This window comes from Microcaecilia unicolor, chromosome 2, assembly GCF_901765095.1.
Source record: "Microcaecilia unicolor chromosome 2, aMicUni1.1, whole genome shotgun sequence".
NCBI lineage: Eukaryota > Metazoa > Chordata > Amphibia > Gymnophiona > Siphonopidae > Microcaecilia > Microcaecilia unicolor.
The window spans coordinates 56,648,034-56,671,099 of record NC_044032.1 but is presented as its reverse complement, the minus strand read 5'-3'; the positions used below and the strand labels follow the sequence as shown (position 1 = coordinate 56,671,099).

General features: G+C 42.2%; 1 protein-coding gene across 1 annotated transcript in view; it reads left to right on the top strand.

The window, feature by feature from the left end:
* The window catches only part of MBD2 (methyl-CpG binding domain protein 2), a 133,083-nt gene extending 114,228 nt beyond the window's left edge, over nt 1–18,855 (top strand). The window contains exons 6-7 of the mRNA XM_030192953.1: nt 16,552–16,693; nt 18,657–18,855. Of these exons, the coding sequence (XP_030048813.1) occupies nt 16,552–16,681 (130 nt within the window). The 3' untranslated portion in view covers nt 16,682–16,693; nt 18,657–18,855. The remainder of the gene's footprint in view (nt 1–16,551; nt 16,694–18,656) is intronic.
* The last annotated feature ends 4,211 nt before the right edge of the window (nt 18,856–23,066 follow it).

The window sequence follows — 23,066 nt, the reverse complement described above, 5'->3', positions numbered from 1 at the left end:
GTATCGCTCCATGGTGCAACCGCACCTTGAGTATTGTGTTCAATTCTGGTCTCCACATCTCAAGAAAGATATAGTAGAATTGGAAAAGCTGCAGTGAAGGGCGACGAAAATGATAGTGGGGATGGGACAACTTCCCTATGAAGAAAGACTAAGAAGGCTAGGGCTTTTCAGCTTGGAGAAGAGACGGCTGAGGGGAGACATGATAGAGGTATATAAAATAATGAGTGGAGTGGATCAGGTGGATGTGAAGCGTCTGTTCACACTTTCCAAAAATACTAGGACTAGGGGGCATGCGATGAAACTACAGTGTAGTAAATTTAAAACAAATAGGAGAAAATGTTTCTTCACCCAACGCGTAATTAAACTCTGGAGAACGTAGTGAAGGCGGTTAGCTTGGCAGAGTTTAAAAAGGGGTTGGACGGTTTCCTAAAGGACAAGTCCATAAACCACTACTAAATGGACTTGGGAAAAATCCACAATTTTGGGAATAACACATATAAAATGTTTGTACGTTTGGGTAGCTTGCCAGGTGCCCTTGGCCTGGATTGGCCGCTGCCGGGGACAGGATGCTGGGCTCGATGGAACCTTTGGTCTTTTTCCAGTATGGCATTACTTATGCCCTGCAATGGCAAAAAGAAGCAAGTGATTCAAAAAAGATAGGCCTTTGCTTCTTTTTTGCCATTGCAGGGCAGAATATCTCAGCCATTAAAGTTTACCAGATAAGGGGTTAGTAGCCTTTAAATAGTTTACGAAATTAAGACATATCAAAGGAAAAAAAGGAGAAGTAGCCCTAGTGCAGATTAACTCCAAGAAACAATTAAAACGGACATTTATATGGCACTAGTAGATGGAATAATCTGTTCAGCTCCAACTCTCTTTTTGCTGCCTTAGATGTGCATTAGTGCCTTGCACAGCTTAGTAAAAGGACCCCTTAGTTTGTTGCCTCTTAAGAACTGGACATGATAAATTAGAGACTAAGGGGTCCTTTTACTAAGGTGCACTAATGGGCTGCATGGCATTTAGGGCCAGATTCTATATATGGTGCTTAAAAAAATACATGCAGAAAACACTTCTGCCTAAGCGTATTCTATAAGGAGAGCCTAGATTTAGGTGCAGTGCGTTACAGAATATGCTTAGGGAGTTATGTGCGTAAATTCTAATTATTGCCAATTAGTGCTCATTATTGTTTAAGTGCTGTTAACGCTGATTGGCTTGTTAAGCCAATTAAGCTACAAGCGTTATTATAGAATATGCTTGGATTTCGGGCAGGAACACTAGGTGCATTATATAGAATCCAGGGGTTAATGCACACAAATTGATTAGCACGCACTAAATCTGTTAGCGCAACTTAGTAAAAGGACCCCTAAAGGACCAATATGCTTTGTACTACTGTAAATTATAAAACATAGCCTTCAGGTAGTTAAAAGATGACAGTATCATGTCAATTCTATAAGATTTACACTCACTGTTATGCGCCAATTATGCACATATTTCATTAAGTTAGCATATATGTGTATGTAAGTGCACATAGGTGAGTATATACCAAAATTATAAGCACTATTCTGGAAATGCTTGCATATCTTACAGGTAGGGTATACGTAGGCAGAGTCTGGGTGGGACTCACACTTATGCATGTAACTTGAAGAATACTATAAGTTACATAACTCTGGCGCTTAGGTGCACTCATGCCAGTTGGGCTAGTCTTCTATGAAAGGAATGTAGGGCGCCTACCAGTTGTCCTCTGGGTGCCTATTATAGGTGCCCAGTTATAGAACTGCCCGCTAAGGGATCAGTTCAAGCATGGTTGCCTGAACTTCGTGTGCTAAAGGCAAATTCTTTAACCACCATCAAGCGCATAATTGCCATTATAGAATACTAGCATAAGTTAACATTGATGTGTGAACCTTTAGGTGCCCAAAGGAATCCACATACATAGAGAACTCTCTAGCTCCATGGGAATATACATTTAAAGGAAAAAGGTGGGTGGTGGACCACAGGTTTCAGAGACTGGAGAGATAGAATCTTGAGTTAAAAAGTATTTATTGATAAAAGACTTGTGCTTCGGATTCGGCCACAAGGCCTACATCAGGAGTCTTTGTGCAAGAAGAAATGGATGAACGAAAGACTCCTGAAGAAATTGCAGAGTCATGGAATCGGAGGTAGGGTATTATTATGGATTAAGAACTGGTTGAAAGATAGGAAGCAGAGAGTAGGATTGCGTGGCCAGTATTCTCAGTGGAGGAGGGTAGTTAGTGGGGTCCCGCAGGGGTCTGTGCTGGGTCCGTTGCTTTTTAATGTATTTATAAATGACCTAGAGATGGGAATAACTAGTGAGGTAATTAAATTCGCCGATGACACAAAATTATTCAGGGTCGTCAAGTCGCAGGAGGAATGTGAACGATTACAGGAGGACCTTGCGAGACTGGGAGAATGGGCGTGCAAGTGGCAGATGAAGTTCAATGTTGACAAGTGCAAAGTGATGCATGTGGGTAAGAGGAACCCGAATTATAGCTACGTCTTGCAAGGTTCCACGTTAGGAAAGCGAATAGAATGTTGGGTGTTATTAGGAAGGGTATGGAGTCCAGGTGTGCGGATGTTATAATGCCGTTGTATCGCTCCATGGTGCGACCGCACCTGGAGTATTGTGTTCAGTACTGGTCTCCGTATCTCAAAAAAGATATAGTAGAATTGGATAAGGTACAGCGAAGGGCGACGAAAATGATAGTGGGGATGGGACGACTTTCCTATGAAGAGAGGCTGAGAAGGCTAGGGCTTTTCAGCTTGGAGAAGAGACGGCTGAGGGGAGATATGATAGAAGTGTATAAAATAATGAGTGGAATGGATCGGGTGGATGTGAAGCGACTGTTCACGCTATCCAAAAATACTAGGACTAGAGGGCATGAGTTGAAGCTACAGTGTGGTAAATTTAAAACGAATCGGAGAAAATTTTTCTTCACCCAACGTGTAATTAGACTCTGGAATTCGTTGCCGGAGAACGTGGTACGGGCGGTTAGCTTGACGGAGTTTAAAAAGGGGTTAGATAGATTCCTAAAGGACAAGTCCATAGACCGCTATTAAATGGACTTGGAAAAATTCCGCATTTTTAGGTATAACTTGTCTGGAATGTTTTTACGTTTGGGGAGCGTGCCAGGTGCCCTTGACCTGGATTGGCCACTGTCGGTGACAGGATGCTGGGCTAGATTGACCTTTGGTCTTTCCCAGTATGGCACTACTTATGTACTTATGTACTTATGAACATCAAAGTTCTAAATATGGAGAGCTTCCAATTGAGCAAGCAGAGTGGTCTTAAAAAAGACCTTTAATTGTAAGCAATGCATTCCTTCAAAACAAAGTGCTTACAACTGTAGAGGGTTTCTCCACCTGGCTGCAGACATGATACACTATGAACTTTGTATTAGTAGCATGTGACTGCCTGGAGGGAAGAGTAGCCTAATGCAGGGCCACCAAGGGGGGGGGGGAGATTCCCTGGACTCGGCCTCCAAGGAGGGCCGGGCACCAGCGACCAAGAGTCTGCTGTTCCGTCCACAGTTTCTTCTTCCTGCTGTGTCCTGCCTATGGGAAACAGGAAGTTGCTTCACAGGAGGCGGGACTCGGCAGGAAGTAGGACCTATAGTCAGCAGAGCACTCTCTCTTGTTCGCTACTGTGGGAGGGGCGGCGGGGGGGGGGGTGGCAATGGGGCCCAGAACATTGTTTTCCCTGGGTCCAGCTTTGTCTCTTGACATCCCTGGCCTAATGGTTAGTGCAGTGGGCTGAGAACCTAGGGAATTGGGTTCAGTTCCCACTGTGGCTCCATATGATCTTGGGCAAGTCACTTAACCTGCCACTGCTCCAGGTACAAAACAACTTAGATTGTGAGCCAACTATGGCAGAGAAAGTAACATTAGTATATGACGGCAGATAAAGATCTGCACTGTCTATCCAGTCTGCCCAGTAAGATAAACTCATAGCATGTGTTGCAATATGACAAATTTATTCTTGATCTTTCTCTGTCCTTGCTATTTTTAGGGCACAGACTGTAGAAGTCTGCCCAGCACTGGACATACTCCCCAACCATTGGAGTTGCCGTCAGCCATAATTGGGGCGCAGACTATAGAAGTCTGCACAGCATTGGCCTTATTTCCCAATTACTGGAGTTACTCTCTAAGCACTGCTAAATTTTGCTTTGCTTCCATTCTCTTTCCTATATAGGAGTCCTTTGTGCTTCTTTCATGCATTTTGGAATTCTGTTGCTGCTTTTGTCTCCATCACCTCCCGTGGGAGGGCTTTCCAGGCATCATACATCCTTTCCTTGAAAAAGTATTTCTTGTAACTATTCGTAAGTCGACCCTCCTGCAACCTCAATTCATGCTCTAGTTCTGCCGCTTCCCTTTCTCTGGAAAAGATTTGTTTGCATATTAATACCGTTCAAATATTATTTAAACATCTGTATCATATCACCCCTGTCCCTCTTTTGCTCTAGGGCAGGGTAGTCCAGCCTCGGTCCTCATGGGCCACAATCCAGTCAGGTTTTCAGGATTTCCCCAATGAATATGCCTCCAATATATATATAAATAGATATCTTGCATATGCATTGGGGAAATTCTGAAAATTCCATCTTTCAAGGGCCAAGGTTGGATACCCCTGCTGTAGGGTATACTTATTCAGTTCCTCAAGTCTCGTCTCATACATCTTTTGGTCCAATCCCCATATCATTTTTGTTGCTTTTTTTTGAACTGCTTCAAGTCTTTTAACATCCATAGTGAGATACGGCCTCCAAAACTGAACACCATGGGCATAGTTGGAGGGAGGGGGGCATTGCCCCTCCAAATGGCTTGCTTCTTCATTTTCTTTATCCGGCATCCCCTCTCTCCTTCTAATCCCTCCCTCCAAGGTGCGGTGTCACTCCTCCTTCTCTCTGCTGTGCTCCCGCTGCAGCCTTTCCATCTTTCGGATCGTGGCCGCTGGCAGTGTTAGCATTGTAAGCACGCTGCCTTTGCCCGGCCTGGAAGCCTTCTCTCTGTGGTGACTTCCTGTTTCCACATAGGTGGGTCGTTCGCTGCATAGAGAAGACTTTCAGGCCAGGCAAAGGCAGCATGCTTACTTTGCTAACACTGTCAGCAGCCGCGGTCCGGAAGATGGAAAGACTGCAGCTGGGGGGGGGGGGGGGGGGGGGGGGCTGTGAGAGGGAAAGAGAGAGAGCGTGCTACCAGAGTTTGCAGAGGGGAGGGAGAGTGTGCGACACTGGACCTGGTGTGGGGAGGGAGGGAGAGCGAGCGACACCGGACCTTGGAGGGAGGGAGGGCGAGCAACGGGACCTTGTGGCGAGGGGGGGAGGGTGACACTGGACCTTGTAGGTGTGGGGGAAGAAAGGCAGGTGACACTGGACCTTGTGGGGAGGGAGAGAGAGTGACACCGACCCTGTGGGGGGCTGGAGGGAGGTAGGGAGAGTGACACCAATCCTGTGGGGGGGGGGGGGGTAGAAGGAGGTAGGGAGAGTGACACTGATCCTGTGGGGGGGGGGTGAAAGGAGGTAGGGAGAGTGACACTGATCCTGTGGGGGGGGGGGGGTGAAAGGAGGTAGGGAGAGTGACACCGATCCTGTGGGGTGGGGAGGTAGAGAGAGTGACACCGACCATGTGGGGGGGGGGGGAGGGAAGGATAGAGAATAACATTGACCCTGTGGGAGGGAAGGAGAGTAGCTCTGACCCTGTAGGGGGAGGGGAGGGAGAGTGACACCGACCCTGGGGGAGGGAGGAATAGTGGGAGAGTAACACCAGACCTTGCAAGGGGGGAGAGAGGAAGGAAGGAGGAAAGGAGGAAGGGAAAGCAACACCAGATCTTGCTGGGGGGAGATAGAAGGAGAGAGAGAGATGCACCTGTGGATGGCGAGGGAAAAGGTTTAAAAGATGCTACCAGATCTATAACAGTCCAGATTGTTCCAGTTACCCAGTAGCAGGTATATTGGTGCTCAAGGGCTTATAACACTATCATTTCATAGGTAGGTTAGGGCTGTTATGGCGTGTTACGTTTTCTGTATAGGTTTTGAGTGTCTTTTTTCAGGGTTTTGTGTTATTTCATAAAGTGTCTGGCTCTGGCCCTATTTGAAAGCAGGCTCTGTTCTTGAGGTGGTGATCACAATTTGAATATTTTTGTATGATGAGTTGTAAGGGGGAATAAAGCATTTAAGTGGCTAGGATAACCGCATCAAACACAGCACTGTCTTAATGTGGTTTATCCTAGCAGGTTAAGTGATGAATATCACATAAGCTATGTTTTATCTAGCCATGTATGCCTGGACATTCAGTGCTGGTTCATGGACGTGGCTTGGCATTGAATATCCAGGAATAAAGCCAGGAGTGGTCAGTAAACCACTGACTGCTGTCAGCATACTATCAGGTCCAATATGTCTGCTGGAGAGGGGTTATGTTGCTGATACTGAGATGAAACCGGAATCAAATTTTATTTTGTGTGGTGAATTCTATAGCAAAATGCTCTAGTTCAGTTCTGCTCACACTGTTGCATGAGGAAGGCTCCTGTGGATGCAGAATATAATGCTTTCATTCAACACTGTGACAATGAGGACTCAGGGGTTAGTTATTTTGTATATTAGAGTTCCAGGCAACATAATTTAATTCAAGTAATTTTTGTTGAGTATAGCCAGCATTGGCAGCTTTTTGTTTTGTTTTGTGTAGCTTGGGAATATAAATTGCATTCTACTTTTCCTGCGGCAACTGCCTTGACTAGTGTTTAGAGTGAGGGGACTTATTCATCCTTCTTCCTAATCAGAGTTTTTCAAAGGATCCTCTCTTTTGGATGCTTTGAAGGGGGTACCACCTCATCTCTTGCCTCAGGCAGCAGGCTGCCTTGAGCTGCCCTGGGGGGTAAATGCTGTCACTTGAAGGGGCCAAGAGGAAAAACGTTAATCCAAAGGGAGAGGAGCAGGGTAAGTGCTGCCTCTGGGGAAGGAGGGCTAGGAAAAAAAAGTGCTGCCCGTAAGGAATGGGGGCAGGGAATGGAAAAAGTGGATGGCCCCAGGAAAAAAGTGCTGCCTGGTTTTTTTTTCGGGGGGGGGGGGGGGGGGGGGTATTTTCTTCTATCTATGTAACATGGTATGGAGAGTTGTTGGTAAGGAAGGAGAAAAGAGCTGGGATTTGGAGAAAGGGAACAGAAATGGTGTTGTGTGAGGCCTATGAAAAGTGCACTCTCCCCTTGCTATTTTGTGAGAGGGGCATAATGAGAGAAATCCCTTGGTGCTGGCTCATTTCAGTAAAAAAACAAACTTCATTGTTTTGATATGTTGGCTTCATATTCAGTGTTTTAGTCTGTGTGTGTGTTTTCTGAATAACCAATGAATATGTATGAGATGTATGTATGCAAATGAATATGCTAATATGCCAAGCCACAGCCTTTGTGCCCCCCAAATGAAACAGCCAAACTGTGCCCATGCTGAACACGATACTCCAAATGGGGACTGGTTATACCGCTATCAAATCAGCCTAACATCCTTTTGGCTACGGCCACCATCTGTATATAATACAGCAAATGTAAATGACTTTGGTTGTGCCACAGAAGGGCGGAATATCAAATCCGTGATCCCTTTACCCTTTTGACTTATGTCTAGTTAAGATTTTACATCCTTCAGAGCTAGCTACGGGTTTTCTTTTTAAAGCTATATACTACCATAGGCAATATCTTAACTGCTATACCAGCTTCAGTCTGCTCCTGCTAAATTGACAGTGGTTAAGTAAACTCTAACTTCAGACTTGCTGATTGAGTTCGAAAGATTCTTTGCAAAGATGTTTTAGATGTGTCTGGGTCAATGTTCTTAAAGAAAAGCTAGCAAACAAACTCAGAGGCATGGAACTTATTTGATCTTGCATTTTGCATTAGCAATCCCTGTGAACCTTGTTTGTTTGCAGAGCTGGAGGCAGCATTTAAATACAGATAATCTGATGAGTAACTGGCTGGCACCTTAATATCCAATTCCTGCAAGGGCATTACTTGGCTTAACTTCATCACAGGGCCTATAAACATTACCATCTCATTACTGCCAATTCCCCAGCACAGGAGCTGGAGCTGAAACTGTGTATCCGGCACTTATCTCACTGGGCTGATTTCTCTGATTTTTGAAATAGTTCCAGAAAACAACAAAACAGTACTTTTTGAATAACAAAGTGCAAATAGCATACAACAGCAAACTGCATAATTACTTGAAAAGTTACCATGATCATACTTATTCATGTTGCAGATTGTTTAAATAAATAAAAACACAGTTTGGTTTGCTCAGAAACTGGCAGTCACAGAAGAAATGTGGTAAAGATTTCAAACTACTTTCAAAAAGATACAAAAAAAACATGTTCATGGAGAAGTTGGGGGGGGGGGGGGGGGACTTGGAAACAGATTTCCAGCAATTTATATTAGCCAAAATGGTAACAGAATTCAAGTGTGTATTGGATAGACCAGGAGTGCAAACCGCAGTCATGGAGGGCGTCAAACCAGTCTGATTTTCAGGATCCTTCTACCAAATATGCATGATATTCATGTACAACAAAAATGGGGACCATGCATGCAAATAAATCTCATGAATATTCATTAGAATGATTCTGAAAACTAGACTGGTTTGCAGCCCTCCAGAACTGCAGTTTAACAGCCTGGGATAGACCGAAAGGGAACAGGAGGGAGAAAGAAGACCACAAATTTAAGTAAGACCTGCTCAGTAATTACTGTAAATGAGACGTTTATTAGAGGTTGTAAGGTCTAAGATACACAATGATATATACCTAAATCTCCACCACCCAAGCTGCAAAGGAGTCAAATACAAATCAACCTACTCATCCAGCTTTTCCTATATAAGCACACAACTATGGAATGCACTACCAAGCACGTGAAAACAACAAACAACCACCTAAAATTCCGGAAATTACTGAAAACTTACCTGTTCAGAAAGGCATACCCTAAAGAACCAACTTAAATGCCTTAACCCTGCAACATAACGAAACCAAAGCTCATACTGGACATAACTTAACTCTTCCCTCTTACGATCCCCTAATGTGTCTGCAACACATGAACCGTCTTCTACTACAACATTACTCTGTATTTGTTCACACTGATACTGGCGATCACCTGAACGGTACTATGTAAGCCACATTGAGCCTGCAAATAGGTGGGAAAATGTGGGATACAAATGTAACAAAAAACAAATATATACACACACAATGATTATAACTGAAAAGAAACAATACCTATAAACAATCATTACATCACTGGTCTCTACATCCAAGCAATGCTAGGAGTTTCTAGACCAGGAAAAGAAGCAATAAACAATCATTATACATACATCATCACTGGTCGTTAATCTCTACATCCAGGCTCTTTACATCAGCTGAGAGAAGCCCCTGGTTCTATGTGATGCGTCCACCCATAGATGAGCTTCCAGCTTCACTGTAAAAGGCCCCCCTTTTTTATTAGGCTTAGAACTCATGTTCAGAGCTAAGGAAAATTACAGAATTTTGAGAATTTCTCTGTTTAGGTAAACAAGCCATACTATGGGAATGTGGTCACATGTTTCTCAGTCCAGGTGGCTCGTCTGAACTCGAAACAGGCTCCACCTCTCCCTTCACATACCAAATTAATTAGAACTGTGTCTTATCTTCTCCATTGCAACTTATTTTCACACAATCAAAGTTAAACAAGCTAAACATGCCAACTTATGCCTGCTATTGACTTGGCATAAGAGTGCATGCTTACACATGGGCATGCACACGCTGACTTTATGCTAGTAATCTCTAATAAATCTTGGCACCAAGATTCTGTTCTAGAATTTGCACTATGTTCACAGCATTGGGATTCCTAGGCCATGATGTAACTTGCTTCTGCATAATTCACAATGATTTTAACCTGCAGTGTTGTGAGATGTAAGTTAGTGCTGTTAGTTAATCGCAATTAATGTGCAAATGTTAATGGTGATTAAAATTAACACAGTTAATGCTGACTGCTGGGGCCTGAACCCCTCCTTCCCCCTGGAAGAACATCCCCCTAAGACTATTGCTACATGTGGCTTCCATTTTGAACCCAGAGCTGACAGTGGCAGGAGTGAGCGTGGACCACTCTTGCTTATCAAGGTAGGGTTCAGGAGGAGGGGATGGATGCTGTTGGGGGGAGGCTTTGGAAAGGGTGGTAGATGCCTTTGGGACGGCTTTGGGGAGATTAGCAAAACTGACTCCCCCTCCCGCACTCCCAGTATTCAACCCTCTAACAGGTTAGCTAACTGGGTAGCAGGCTGAGTATCACTATTATCTAGCTACCAGCCCAGAGAGTGCTGTGGTGGGCAGAGGGCGATATTCAGTGGCACTATCCAGGCAGCAATTAAAAATGTAATTAACTGATCAAAAATTTTAATCATGCAATAAATTCTGATTAAAATTTTTGATCAATAACTATAATGTAAATATGTAGTAGAAAATAAATTGGTGCGGTTGAAGCTTTTGACAGTTTCCAAGTTTATTCATGATTTGATATACCCTAGAACAGCAAACGTTTTGGGTGTGGAATTGTATATTTGCTAGAATTAAACAACAAGAAAAATCCACAACATAAAAATGAAACGCATGAAAAACCATTCATAAATATTCATGAAAGGAAGGAAAAAGCCTCAAAGAGCTCTGAATCATATAGATTTATAGAGCTAAACCAGATCAAATGATCTTCTCTTCATCATCGGCAAAAAACCTTTCCAACAGAAAAATGTGTATCTTCTTAAAGATCTTTTAAATCATGTCATTCTTTTCTCTCTCTGTGCTGTGTTAGACTAAAGCAAACTTTCAAAGTCCAAGATTATTTCAGCAAAGCGCTAGCACTAAACGTGGATGCACAAATGAGACACATCATCAAAATCCAAACTTATCTCGGTGAAGTGCTAGCACTAAACATTAATACATAGATCATGAAACACATCATTGTGCGGCACTTATGGAACTTATACTGAATTTGTACTAAAACACTTTCGCCCCCCAGGCAAAGGATGGCTAGTATTTTGCTGTGCTGCTTCAGGGTCCTGGTTAGTGGAGCTAGTCTAAAGAGGAAGAGCTGTTATCAGTGCAAGTACTAGACTATCTGCGCTTTACAACCGGAGGTGTTGTGATGTAAGTTGGCAGTGATTTTTTTGTTTTCCTTCCTCTTTAGACTAGCTCCTAACCAGGACCCTGAAGCAGCAGAACTCATATGTACACCCCCTGCCTTCACTCATTCTCTCTTTCTCATTTGTACCCCCTGTTTTCACCCATTCTCTCTCATATATACCTCTGCCTTCACCCATTCTCTCCCTTTCTCATCTGTACACCCTGCCTTCACCCATTCTCTGTCTCCCATATGTAGGCCTGCCTTCACCCATTTTCTGTCTCCCATATGTAGGCCTGCCTTCACCCATTTTCTGTCTCCCATATGTAGGCCTGCCTTCACCCATTTTCTGTCTCCCATATGTACTCCTGCCTTCAGCCATTTTCTGTCTCTCATATGTACCCTGCCTTTACCCATTCTCTCTGTTTCTCATCTTTACAACCTGCCTTCACCCATTCTCTCTCATATATACTCCTGCTTTCACCCATTTCCTCTCTGTCATATGTACCCCTGCCTTCACCCATTTTCTCTCTCATATGTACCCCCCGCTTTCATCCTTTATTTCTTTTTCTCATATATACACCCCCACCTTCACCCATTCTTTCTCTCTTTCTCTCCTTTGTATCCACCTGCCTTCACCCATTCCCTCTTTCTCTCATATGCATCCCCCTGCCTTCACCCATTCTTAGTCTCTCATATGTATCCCAGCATTCACCCATTCTCTCTCTCACACACTCTCACTCTCTCACCTTTGTACCCCCAACTGCCTTCACCCATTCTCTCTCTCTCTCACTCACAAGTACACCCCCTTCCTTCACTCATTCTGTCTCTCATACCCCTTACCGTCACCCATTTCTCTCATACGTACAACCCCACCTTCACCCATTTCTCTCTCATACGTACAACCCCTGCCTTCACTCATTCTCTGTCTCTCATACGTACACCCCCTGCCTTTACCCATTCTCTCTGTCATACGTACACCCCCTGCTTTCAGCCATTCTCTTTTTCTCATCTGTACCCCATACCTTCACCCATTCTCTCTCATATGTACCCCCGCATTCACCCATTCTCTCTCATATCTATCCCCGCATTCACCCATTCTCTCTCTCTCTCTCTCTCACACACACACACACCCCTTACCTTCACTCATTCTCTCTCATACGTACAACCCCTGCCTTTACCCATTCTCCCTGTCATACGTACAACCCCTGCTTTGACCCATTCTCTCTCTCTCTCTCATATGTACACTCCCTGCCTTCACTCATTCTCTGTCTCTCATACCCCTTACCGTCACCCATTTCTCTTATACGTACAACCCCACCTTCACCCATTTCTCTCTCATACGTACAACCCCTGCCTTCACTCATTCTCTGTCTCTCATACGTACACCCCCTGCCTTTACCCATTCTCTCTGTCATACGTACACCCCCTGCTTTCAGCCATTCTCTTTTTCTCATCCGTACCCCATACCTTCACCCATTCCCTCTCATATGTACCCCCGCATTCACCCATTCCCTCTCATATCTACCCCCGCATTCACCCATTCTCATTCTCTCTCTCTCTCTCTCTCACACACACAAGTACACCCCTTACCTTCACTCATTCTCTCTCATACGTACAACCTCTGCCTTTACCCATTCTCTCTGTCATACGTACAACCCCTGCTTTCACCCATTCTCTCTCTCTCTCTCACAAGTACACCCCCTGCCTTCACTCATTCTGTCTCTCATACCCCTTACCGTCACCCATTTCTCTCATACGTACAACCCCACCTTCACCCATTTCTGTCTCATACGTACAACCCCTGCTTTCACCCATTCTCTCTCTCTCTCATATGTACACCCCCTGCCTTCACTCATTCTCTGTCTCTCATACCCCTTACCTTCACCCATTTCTCTCTCATACGTACAACCCCTGCCTTCACTCATTCTCTGTCTCTCATACGTACACCCCCTGCCTTTACCCATTCTCTCTGTCATACGTACACCCCCTGCTTTCAGCCATTCTCTTTTTCTCATCTGTACCCCATACCTTCATCCATTCTCTCTCATATGTACCCCCGCATTCACCCATTCCCTCTCATATCTACCCCCGCATTCACCCATTCTCTCTCTCTCTCAAACACACACACACACACACACACACACACAAGTACACCCCTTACCTTCACTCATTCTCTCATACGTACAACCCCTGCCTTTACCCATTCTCTCTCTCTCTCTCTCTCACACAAGTACACCCCCTGCCTTCACTCATTCTGTCTCTCATACCCCTTACCGTCACCCATTTCTCTCATACGTACAACCCCACCTTCACCCATTTCTCTCTCATACGTACAACCCCTGCTTTCACTCATTCTCTGTCTCTCATACGTACACCCCCTGCCTTTACCCATTCTCTCTGTCATACGTACAACCCCTGCTTTCACCCATTCTCTTTTTCTCATCTGTACCCCATACCTTCACCCATTCTCTCTCTCTCTTCACCCATTTTTCCTCTGCCTCAATTGAAAAGAAAAGTGAAAAAGACGAACAGTCCTCTTTTATTTTGTTTGGATTCCTAGTGATTCACCTGGTTCTGGCTGCAAATTCCTCTGGTGGGATCCCTGCTTGATCCTTGCTTCCCTGCCGTGACTACTGTAACTGTGACCTGGAGCCACATGGGACCAGAAATTTGTGTTGGTTTTGCAGTATGAAGTCTCGTGAGACTTCAGACTGCAGGACCAACTTAACTTCTGATGCCACACAACTCAAACTTGTATTTAGACGAGTCACGTTGGGGAAACAGGGATCTCACCGGAGGAATCTGCGTTTCCACCAAGCCTCTGCAGGCCAAAATAATGAAGTTGGCGGACCAGTTTGTGGCCCGCAGGCCGTGGGTTGCACAAGCCTACTATAGAGCTTATGTCTACATACATCGCTGTGTTCATTTGTAGAAATAAATATTAGTAGTAGTTGGATTGATTGATAGTTATCATCATTCTAAATCACAATTGGGAAACACCCAAACCTAAATATTATAAATTCTATAAATCAAAATAGTTTGGAGAACTCACTAGAAAGAAGATGTGTCACCCCTTTGACTCTGAAATCATCAATCAAGATAAATCATCTATAATTACCAAAAGAACCTCAAACCACCTCCTGGAAACCAACTGCTCATAGAGCTTGATTCACCATTCGAATGAGGAGTAAATTACTATCACTGGTTCTGGTAGGGAGATGCGGAGAAAAACACCAGCTGAAAAAACTCAAACTAAATTGAGAAAACCAGCTGGTCCAAAAACTCCTCACCCCCTCCACTAACAAAAGAGTCAAAAGCGGTGCACCTCCCCCTATAAATCAGCACCCCACTAGTACTCCCCCATAGAAACCTGAGCATAAACACCTATCTTGTAATTGTTATTATATTATAATGCACTTCCATAAGGAAACATGCCTTCTACTTGGTCTCCTGTTAATTTAAACAGTCCAACAATCACTTATCTGATTATTTGTGAATTCAGGACTCATAGGCGACATGCAGTTCTAGCTGATGGAAGTCCAGTGGAGCCGCTGCTTAAATGTTCAGTTCAGTTCAATAGTTAGAACATCCTTCATGTCCTACTTTCAGTTCCATGTCATATTAACAATACTGTATCTTGTTTTTCATTCGATATTACCAATACTGTATCTTGTTTTTCATTCCGACAAGTGCGCCTTGTTTCGCCACAGTCTGGCTGCTTCAGGAAAATATATCTCGGATCCTACTTAGGACCTTAAAAAACCGAACAGACTCACATAGTAAACTGATCAAATGGCGCAAAGAAGGAAGTCGCTGGCCGGAAATATAAAGCTCCGCCGCGTCACTGTTGTTAAACTGGAACGCCCCATGTTTAAGAGTACTCCAATCAAATCGCTTCTACTATAAAATAGCCAATAAGCTTTAAAAGTAGGCGTTCCATTCGATATTACGATTCAAACCTTTAGGTTCTACTGTTTGTAATGAATAAATCCAAAACTGTTCTTTTTTCCATAGAATGGTTTTAATATCCCCCCCTCTCTTACCCAAATTGACTTGGTCAATGACCATACATGTTAATTGATCAAACTGATGTTGGAATTGAATACAATGCCGTGTCATCGGTGCTTCCAACTTTAATTTGTCTTAAACATGGGGCGTTCCAGTTTAACAACAGTGACGCGGCGGAGCTTTATATTTCCGGCCAGCGACTTCCTTCTTTGCGCCATTTGATCAGTTTACTATGTGAGTCTGTTCGGTTTTTTAAGGTCCTAAGTAGGATCCGAGATATATTTTCCTGAAGCAGCCAGACTGTGGCGAAACAAGGCGCACTTGTCGGAATGAAAAACAAGATACAGTATTGGTAATATCGAATGAAAAACAAGATACAGTATTGTTAATATGACATGGAACTGAAAGTAGGACATGAAGGATGTTCTAACTATTGAACTGAACTGAACATTTAAGCAGCGGCTCCACTGGACTTCCATCAGCTAGAACTGCATGTCGCCTATGAGTCCTGAATTCACAAATAATCAGATAAGTGATTGTTGGACTGTTTAAATTAACAGGAGACCAAGTAGAAGGCATGTTTCCTTATGGAAGTGCATTATAATATAATAACAATTACAAGATAGGTGTTTATGCTCAGGTTTCTATGGGGGAGTACTAGTGGGGTGCTGATTTATAGGGGGAGGTGCACCGCTTTTGACTCTTTTGTTAGTGGAGGGGGTGAGGAGTTTTTGGACCAGCTGGTTTTCTCAATTTAGTTTGAGTTTTTTCAGCTGGTGTTTTTCTCCGCATCTCCCTACCAGAACCAGTGATAGTAATTTACTCCTCATTCGAATGGTGAATCAAGCTCTATGAGCAGTTGGTTTCCAGGAGGTGGTTTGAGGTTCTTTTGGTAATTATAGATGATTTATCTTGATTGATGATTTCAGAGTCAAAGGGGTGACACATCTTCTTTCTAGTGAGTTCTCCAAACTATTTTGATTTATATAGTTATCATCATTGCCATGAGTTCTTACTTTTAGCATCTTTAAAGGTAGGAGTCTTAGTAGGGGGAAGAGGGGAAAGGAGGGGTGAAAACTAATATCTTGGTGACTGTGGAAGTATTGTCGATATGCTGATTAGGTATCTGGTCAAATGTGATTTGCACTCCATTGCCTGTACTGTTTACCGGCTAATAAAATAGATTTAAACATAGTTGGACGGGGGAGGAGGTGGGGAGTTAATTAAAAATTGTAATGAATGGTGTGACATAATGCCAGTGTGAATTCTTGCTATGAGCAATGTTTGGTTGTTACTGTTACTGTTCCAACTTGTTTGTGTATTTTGCTGATGCCATCAATAAAAACTATTGAAACATAAAGTTAGGAGTCTTGTCTTTCCTCCTGATGTTTGACCAGTTTCTAATGGTGAAATTAATTTTCCAGAAAACAAGAAGAACGTGTGCAGCAGGTGCGGAAGAAGCTAGAAGAGGCACTGATGGCTGATATTTTGGCACGGGCCACTGAAACGACAAGAGGCACAGATGTAGAAATGGACAGTGGTGACGAAGAATAAGAAAATGATTAGGTACAGCTAAATGGCAGCAGATGGTAATTCCATGTGACACTACACTAGTCAGTCGGACTGCTGAGGGGTTAAGATTCAGGGGAATAGAACTGGATCAAGCTGTTTGGTCTTCTGCAGAGAGTTCACTACCAGCAACCTGGGAGACGTCTTTAATTAAAAATGTTCAACTATAAGAGAAGTGCTATGGGAAGCCACTAAACTGTTTTTCATTTTTATATTCTAGTACTAGAAATGGAATTTAATGCAGACATTTTAAGATAAACTGCACTAAATCTATTTTTTATGCCCAGCCATGGCTTTTCATTATGAAAATTGTGCTGACTTTTTAAAAGCCTTGCCAGACGTGCATATCCTCTGCCCCTTCTTAATTAAGTTTGCGGCAAAATATTGAAGGTGAACTTCAGTAAAAACATAGAGAAAATAGATGAACTACCAAAAAACAATATTCGGTTGGTAACATGCAGGCAAGATTGATTTTTGTGTGCATGCTTCTCAAACACAACTGGAAAAACATGGCTTTCCCTGATGACTTTATGAGCTGTATATGTTATTGTGAGTTATGAGTGTATGTGGGTTTAATATTTTAACTAAATTAGCTAGCCATCTGTGGCAGGCTAGCATAACAAGGAGACGAGTAATATGACTGAAACTTATAGGGTTCTCCTGTTAGCATGGTCTGAGGGATTTATTCCTTTTAGTTTAGTGTGTGTGTGTGTGGGGGGGGGGGGGGGGGGTCCCTGGGGTTTAACCAGAAGGCTGCAGTTTGACAACCCAAATCCTCAGTTGAAAGAATGGGCTGTGAATACTGCACAGTGAACATGGAATGTTCATATCGTATTTTAAAATATATTCCCTTTTCCTAGAATGAGTTTTCCATCAAATTGGCACTTTTTCAAAATAAATGTAATGATCTTTGGGGAAACTAAAGTCACCAGAAAAACAAATTAGGTTTTAATGAATTCTATTAGAGCAAACAATTTGTAATACGGCAGCCCAAACCCCATCTTTTTATGTGAAAACAACGAAGTGAACAGAAGTTCAGTCATCTAACTTTTTTTTAGACTGCTTATGGACCTGTGACATGAAAATCGCCCATTCTCAACATTTTGTATCTGCGACTTTAGTCATGTTTTCTTTAGTCATGTTTTCCCAGAGATGGTCACAAGTGTTTTCTTCTTCCCTTTTCTGTCTTTCTCTTGTTCTTAAACAGTAACAGGTAGGGGTTAGTTTTTCACCCAGATTGAATCATTGGACCCTCAGCCAGGTCTGCTTTTCTGAATATTCATGATGTATATGCCCCACCTGAAAACCATACCTGGTTGATCATTCTGCAGAGTCTTGTTTGGGAATCCCTGTGCTTTAGCATGTGTAATGCAACAAGAATAAAATATTAAAATTAGTGTAATTTTTTTGTCCTTTTGAAAGCATACTAGCTCAAAAAAGCACAACAAAAATGTGAACTAACAGCTTATAGGGTTTTAATTAATTTGCTGGACTCTTTGGAAAGTATGACATGCTGACTATAGTGCTGTGAAAATGTGGTACCATATTTTGGAACACAGTGGGTTTGATTTTCAAAATCACTTATGTAACCAGTGTTGATGGTGGCCACAGAAGTGGTTTAAATCTTCTAGATGGACAATCATAACTTTTTAGCTGTATAAATCATTATACAACCAAACGTTCTGGTGTTTTCTAAGGGCACGGCCTAAAGTTAGATAGAGAGCATCAATATTCAGCCACTTTTCATATAACATATGCGATCCAAGTCAGAATACAAACATTTTATATAGAAGACAAATAGGGAAACTTGTGTGTAAAATAAATCTGTTTTCAGGTGTAACGAAGCAAGTTCAATTGGGGTCTGTTGATAGAATGCAAAAATACAACTTAAGTTTCCTCCTAGCCTGGATAAGTGAATTTTCTCACAAAAATGTTTCTTTTTTTCTCCTTCTCTTCACAGGTACATTGACTGATATTTGCACCAAAAGCCAGAGACAATATTTTCTCATCTGTCTTTGCATATAAAGAAGAAGATATGGACTCATGCAAATTTATAAAGCTTTTTAATAGCAATAAACCAATGCCTTTCTAGACTTGTATTTTTGATGTATATATCTATATTATTATTCAAAAAAAATCTTTATTTTGTGTTTTAAAAATATATCAAGCAATATCCTTAAACTAAAGTTGAACTGTCGATACCGGGTTGCAATCAGCTGTGGCAAATATCCCAGATTAACCTTTTTAACCTTTTTTTTATTAAGTGTTTTGGTTACCATCCACTTTTTTTTTTTATTTGGCTTGATTAAAATAAATCATGATGACTGTTCCAGACTGAGGGCTGTAGAAACTCAATGTATTTAAACATTTTTTATACTTCTATTGAAAGAACAAAGACACCTGTACGTTCTTTAGTCATCAGTGTAAAGATAAATAAATGACTATGTTCACAGAGTGGTTGGCGATTGCTATTTTACGATAAAACAGATGATTCATTTACTGTTGTCAGATTGCTTGAGTTCACTGATGTAATGCAACAATTGTACAGGGACCCTCATATGTAGAATAGTGATGGAAATAATTCTATTATTGCTTACCTTTAAAGGAAATATTTGCTTGGGTGGAGGAGTGGTCTAATGGTTAGTGCAGCAGACTTTGATCCTGGTGACCTGAGTTTGATTCCCACTGCAGCTCCTTGTCACTTAACTCTCCATTGCCCCAGGTATAAAAAAAAAACAAACTTGAGATTGTGAGTCCTCTAGGGACAGAAAAAGTGTACCTTGCTTTAGAAATGATTAGTAGTAGTATTAAGCTGTGGGAAAAGTGGCCTTAGTGCACCCTTAAGTTTTTTTTTTCCTGCGTGTTAAGACCATTTTTACCTCAGCTGTAAAAATTGCCTTTTTGTTTGTTTCTTATTAATGGCCATGCACTATAGGGGTCTTTTACTAAAGCTTAGCTCAAGTTATCTTCAGCAGGGCCCATTTTATTCCTATGGGCCCTGCTGCAGATATCGCGAGTTAAGCTTTAGTTAAAGATCCTCTTAGGTTTTCTAATTTAGATCAATGAACAATTAGAAAGCAAAATGTCTAATTCATAAATAATCCCCCAAATATTTTGTTATTGTAAGAGTTCTCAGATCTCCCTCCTGATGAACAGAAAACAAGGGAGCCCTTGTTGAGGATTTGGTGTATCTGTGTGACAATGTTTCTTTTGATGTGCTGGACAGTGGCTATGTTTGGAATCACCTGTTGAAGTTTAAGGCTGGTGTTTTTGCCTTTCAGCCAAGAGATAGGTTATTCATTGTGCACTATGTTTTTTTTCAATCCAAAAGCTTTTTTTCTGAGCTCAATATGAAATTTTGAGTGTATTGAATGCCTATTGACATAACAACAATACTGTTTATTTATTTTTAGTGATTTCCCGTTTTTTTTCTGGGGGTGGGGTGGGGGGAGACATCATTTTTTTCTCCTCTGGAGTTGTTTTCTGTTGTTTTTCAGGTTCATGATAGAAGCCAGTTTGCAGGGAGGTTACATTGTGGTACCTGCCCCCTTTGGCAGTTGAGGTTTCATTTGTTTAAATTCTTTAAATACAGTTGGTCTTTGTTCATTGGCATTATTTAGCAAAATATTTTGTGGAATATTCATACATTAACGCTCCAGTTTACTAAGCAGCGCTAACGCCAACATGACCCATTCACTTTGAATGGGCCGTGTCGACACTAGCGCATGGACAGTCGCTAGCGCTGCTTCATAAACAGACCCCTAAGGTTGCCATTAGCACACGGCCACCCATTTTGTAGGCAGTAAGGGCTCACTTGGTATTCCTGCATTAACCAGTTAGCACCTGGTAATGTACATGTGCTGAGTAGTACAGGAATGCCCACTCTCAGCCCTGACATGCCCCCTCAAAAAATGTGAAATATTTAACATGCGCTATTTTGGCAGTTACCGCAGGATGCCTGAGCGTGTTTTTGCCCTATGCACCTGACGCAGCTAAGTAAAAGGGCCCCAAAATTAGGGGTCCTTCTCCTAAGGTGCACCGAAAAATAGCCTGCGCTGGTGTAGATGCGTGTATTCGACGCACGTAGGTCTAGTTTTCAGCACACCTGTAAAAAAAGGGTTTTTTTGAGGCCAAAAATGGATGTGCAGCAAAATAAAAATTGGTGCGCATCCATTTTGGGCCTAAGACCTTATCACCGCCCATTGACCTAGTGCTAAGGTCTTACGCATTAACCGGGCAGTAATGGTCTACACACATACAATACCGATTACCGTCCGGTTAGCACCGCACGCCGGAAAATTTCTGATACACTTAGTGGACGTGCGTAAAAAATGATATTACTGCCCGGGCCACGCGGCAGCCGGGCGGTAGGTCAAAATTGACGCATGTAGGACGTGTGTACATGCCTGTGCGGCTTAGTAAAAGGGCCCCTTAGAGAGTGAACCTTTCTATACACTTGTTGATCTCTGCAAATGCCTCTCCAGCTGAAGGTGCCAGAGAACTGCTGGAGTTCTTTTTTATTTAATTCATCTCAGTTCCAGTCTGTGATTACACAGAAAAGATCTCTAGTAGAAGCAGTGTTTAGAATAAGAGCAGTCATATAGGAAGGGAATTGTGGAAATTCTTAGGTGTAGACCAAGCAAGACTAGTGAAATAAATGCCAAATAATTATAATAAAAACCGAGTGTACACCTTGAAAGATAAAATAGAAAAACATAAATGTGACAGGTTTTTTTCCCTAAGATGTTGCAAGACTAATCCTACTGAGTTTTCATGCCATAAAAAGTAGCACTTCAGGGGCGTATCATAATTCTTTACAACCTAACAGAACGTTTGAAAGGAATTCTACATGAAGGGTCAAAAATGTCTGTCTGGAAGCAAAATAACTCTCTGAAAACTTTACAGGACAGGACTAAATTGTGCCAAGAGGGAAAAACCGGCAAAAAGACATACTGAGTATAAAAATGGGCCATATGGAATCTAGACATCTAGAGAAATAAAATCCCCTGAAAAATAGTACAAAGAATTTCTATACGAGAGGGAGTTCCATCACCCGCAGAATAGAAACATTGATTCATTGAAACATAATTATTATGGACTTGCTGCTTTCAGACTGCCCTTCTCCTTTCCTTTCTTTTTACACAGATATGTGCATATGCAAAGACATACACATACACACACACGTATGGGTTGGAAATGATTTCCAGAGGCATGCTTTCTCTATCATCTACCCACCCCCTCCTCAGCTTCTACTACTACTACTACTACTACTGCTTAGCATTTCTATAGCGCTACAAGGGTTACGCAGCGCTGTACAAGTTAAAACATGGGGAAAGACAGTCCCTGCTCAAGAGAGCATACAATCTAAAGGTAACAAGCTATGTAGCTACTGGTATGGCTTTTACAGGTTCTGATGTGTATTTCATTTTATTTGTTGCAAATTCTACTGTGAAATCTAGTCACTGAACTGTATATCTTTTATTGGTTGCTATGTTCAGTGCCAGCTAGAGACTAAACTATTATGTTTGCTGCTGGTTGCTGTTTGTATGGTTTCCTAACAGTGAAAAAGACTTGATATAGTAGCATCTGGCGGTTTAAATGTGCATAGTATTTTTGGCAATTTGTTGATGGTGATAGTTAATGATTTGCTATAGTACCACATTTTCATTTTATTATTATTTCCATACCACTTTGGGAACCACTTCATTCAAATCACCTCGCCCTTCTCCCTGTAGCTTAGAGGACTCCATACACATGGGCAGCACAAATACAAACATGCACACATACACATGCATATGTAGAGGAAGATGGAAATATTTCCATGATGATCCATATGTTTTCCTCACTTGTATGCCTTTCTGATTAAAGGGGATGGAACTCCTAAAGGCTTAAGAGGTTATGGCTTTTCAGCTTGGAAAAGAAATGGCTGAGAAGGGGATGTGATAAAGGTCTTCAAAATTCTGAATGAAGTAGAACAGGTAAACGTGAATCAATTGTTTACGCTTTTAAAAAGTATAAAGACTAGGGAGACAGTCCATGAAGTTACATGGAAATACTTTTAAAACAAATAGGAGGAAATATTTTTTCACTCAATGAATAGTTAAGCTCTGGAACTCATTACCAGAGGATGTGGTAACAGCGATTAGCATATCTGAATTTCAAAAAGGTTTGGACAAGCTTCTGGAGGAAAAGTCTATAGTCTTCTATTGAGATAGAAATGGGGAAAGCCACTGCTTGTCCTGGGATTGGTAGTGTGGAATGTTGCTACACTTTAGAGTGCTGTCAGGTACTTATGACATGGATTGGCCACTGTTGGAAGCAGGATACTAAGCTAGATGGACCATTGGTCTAACCCAATACGGCTATTCTG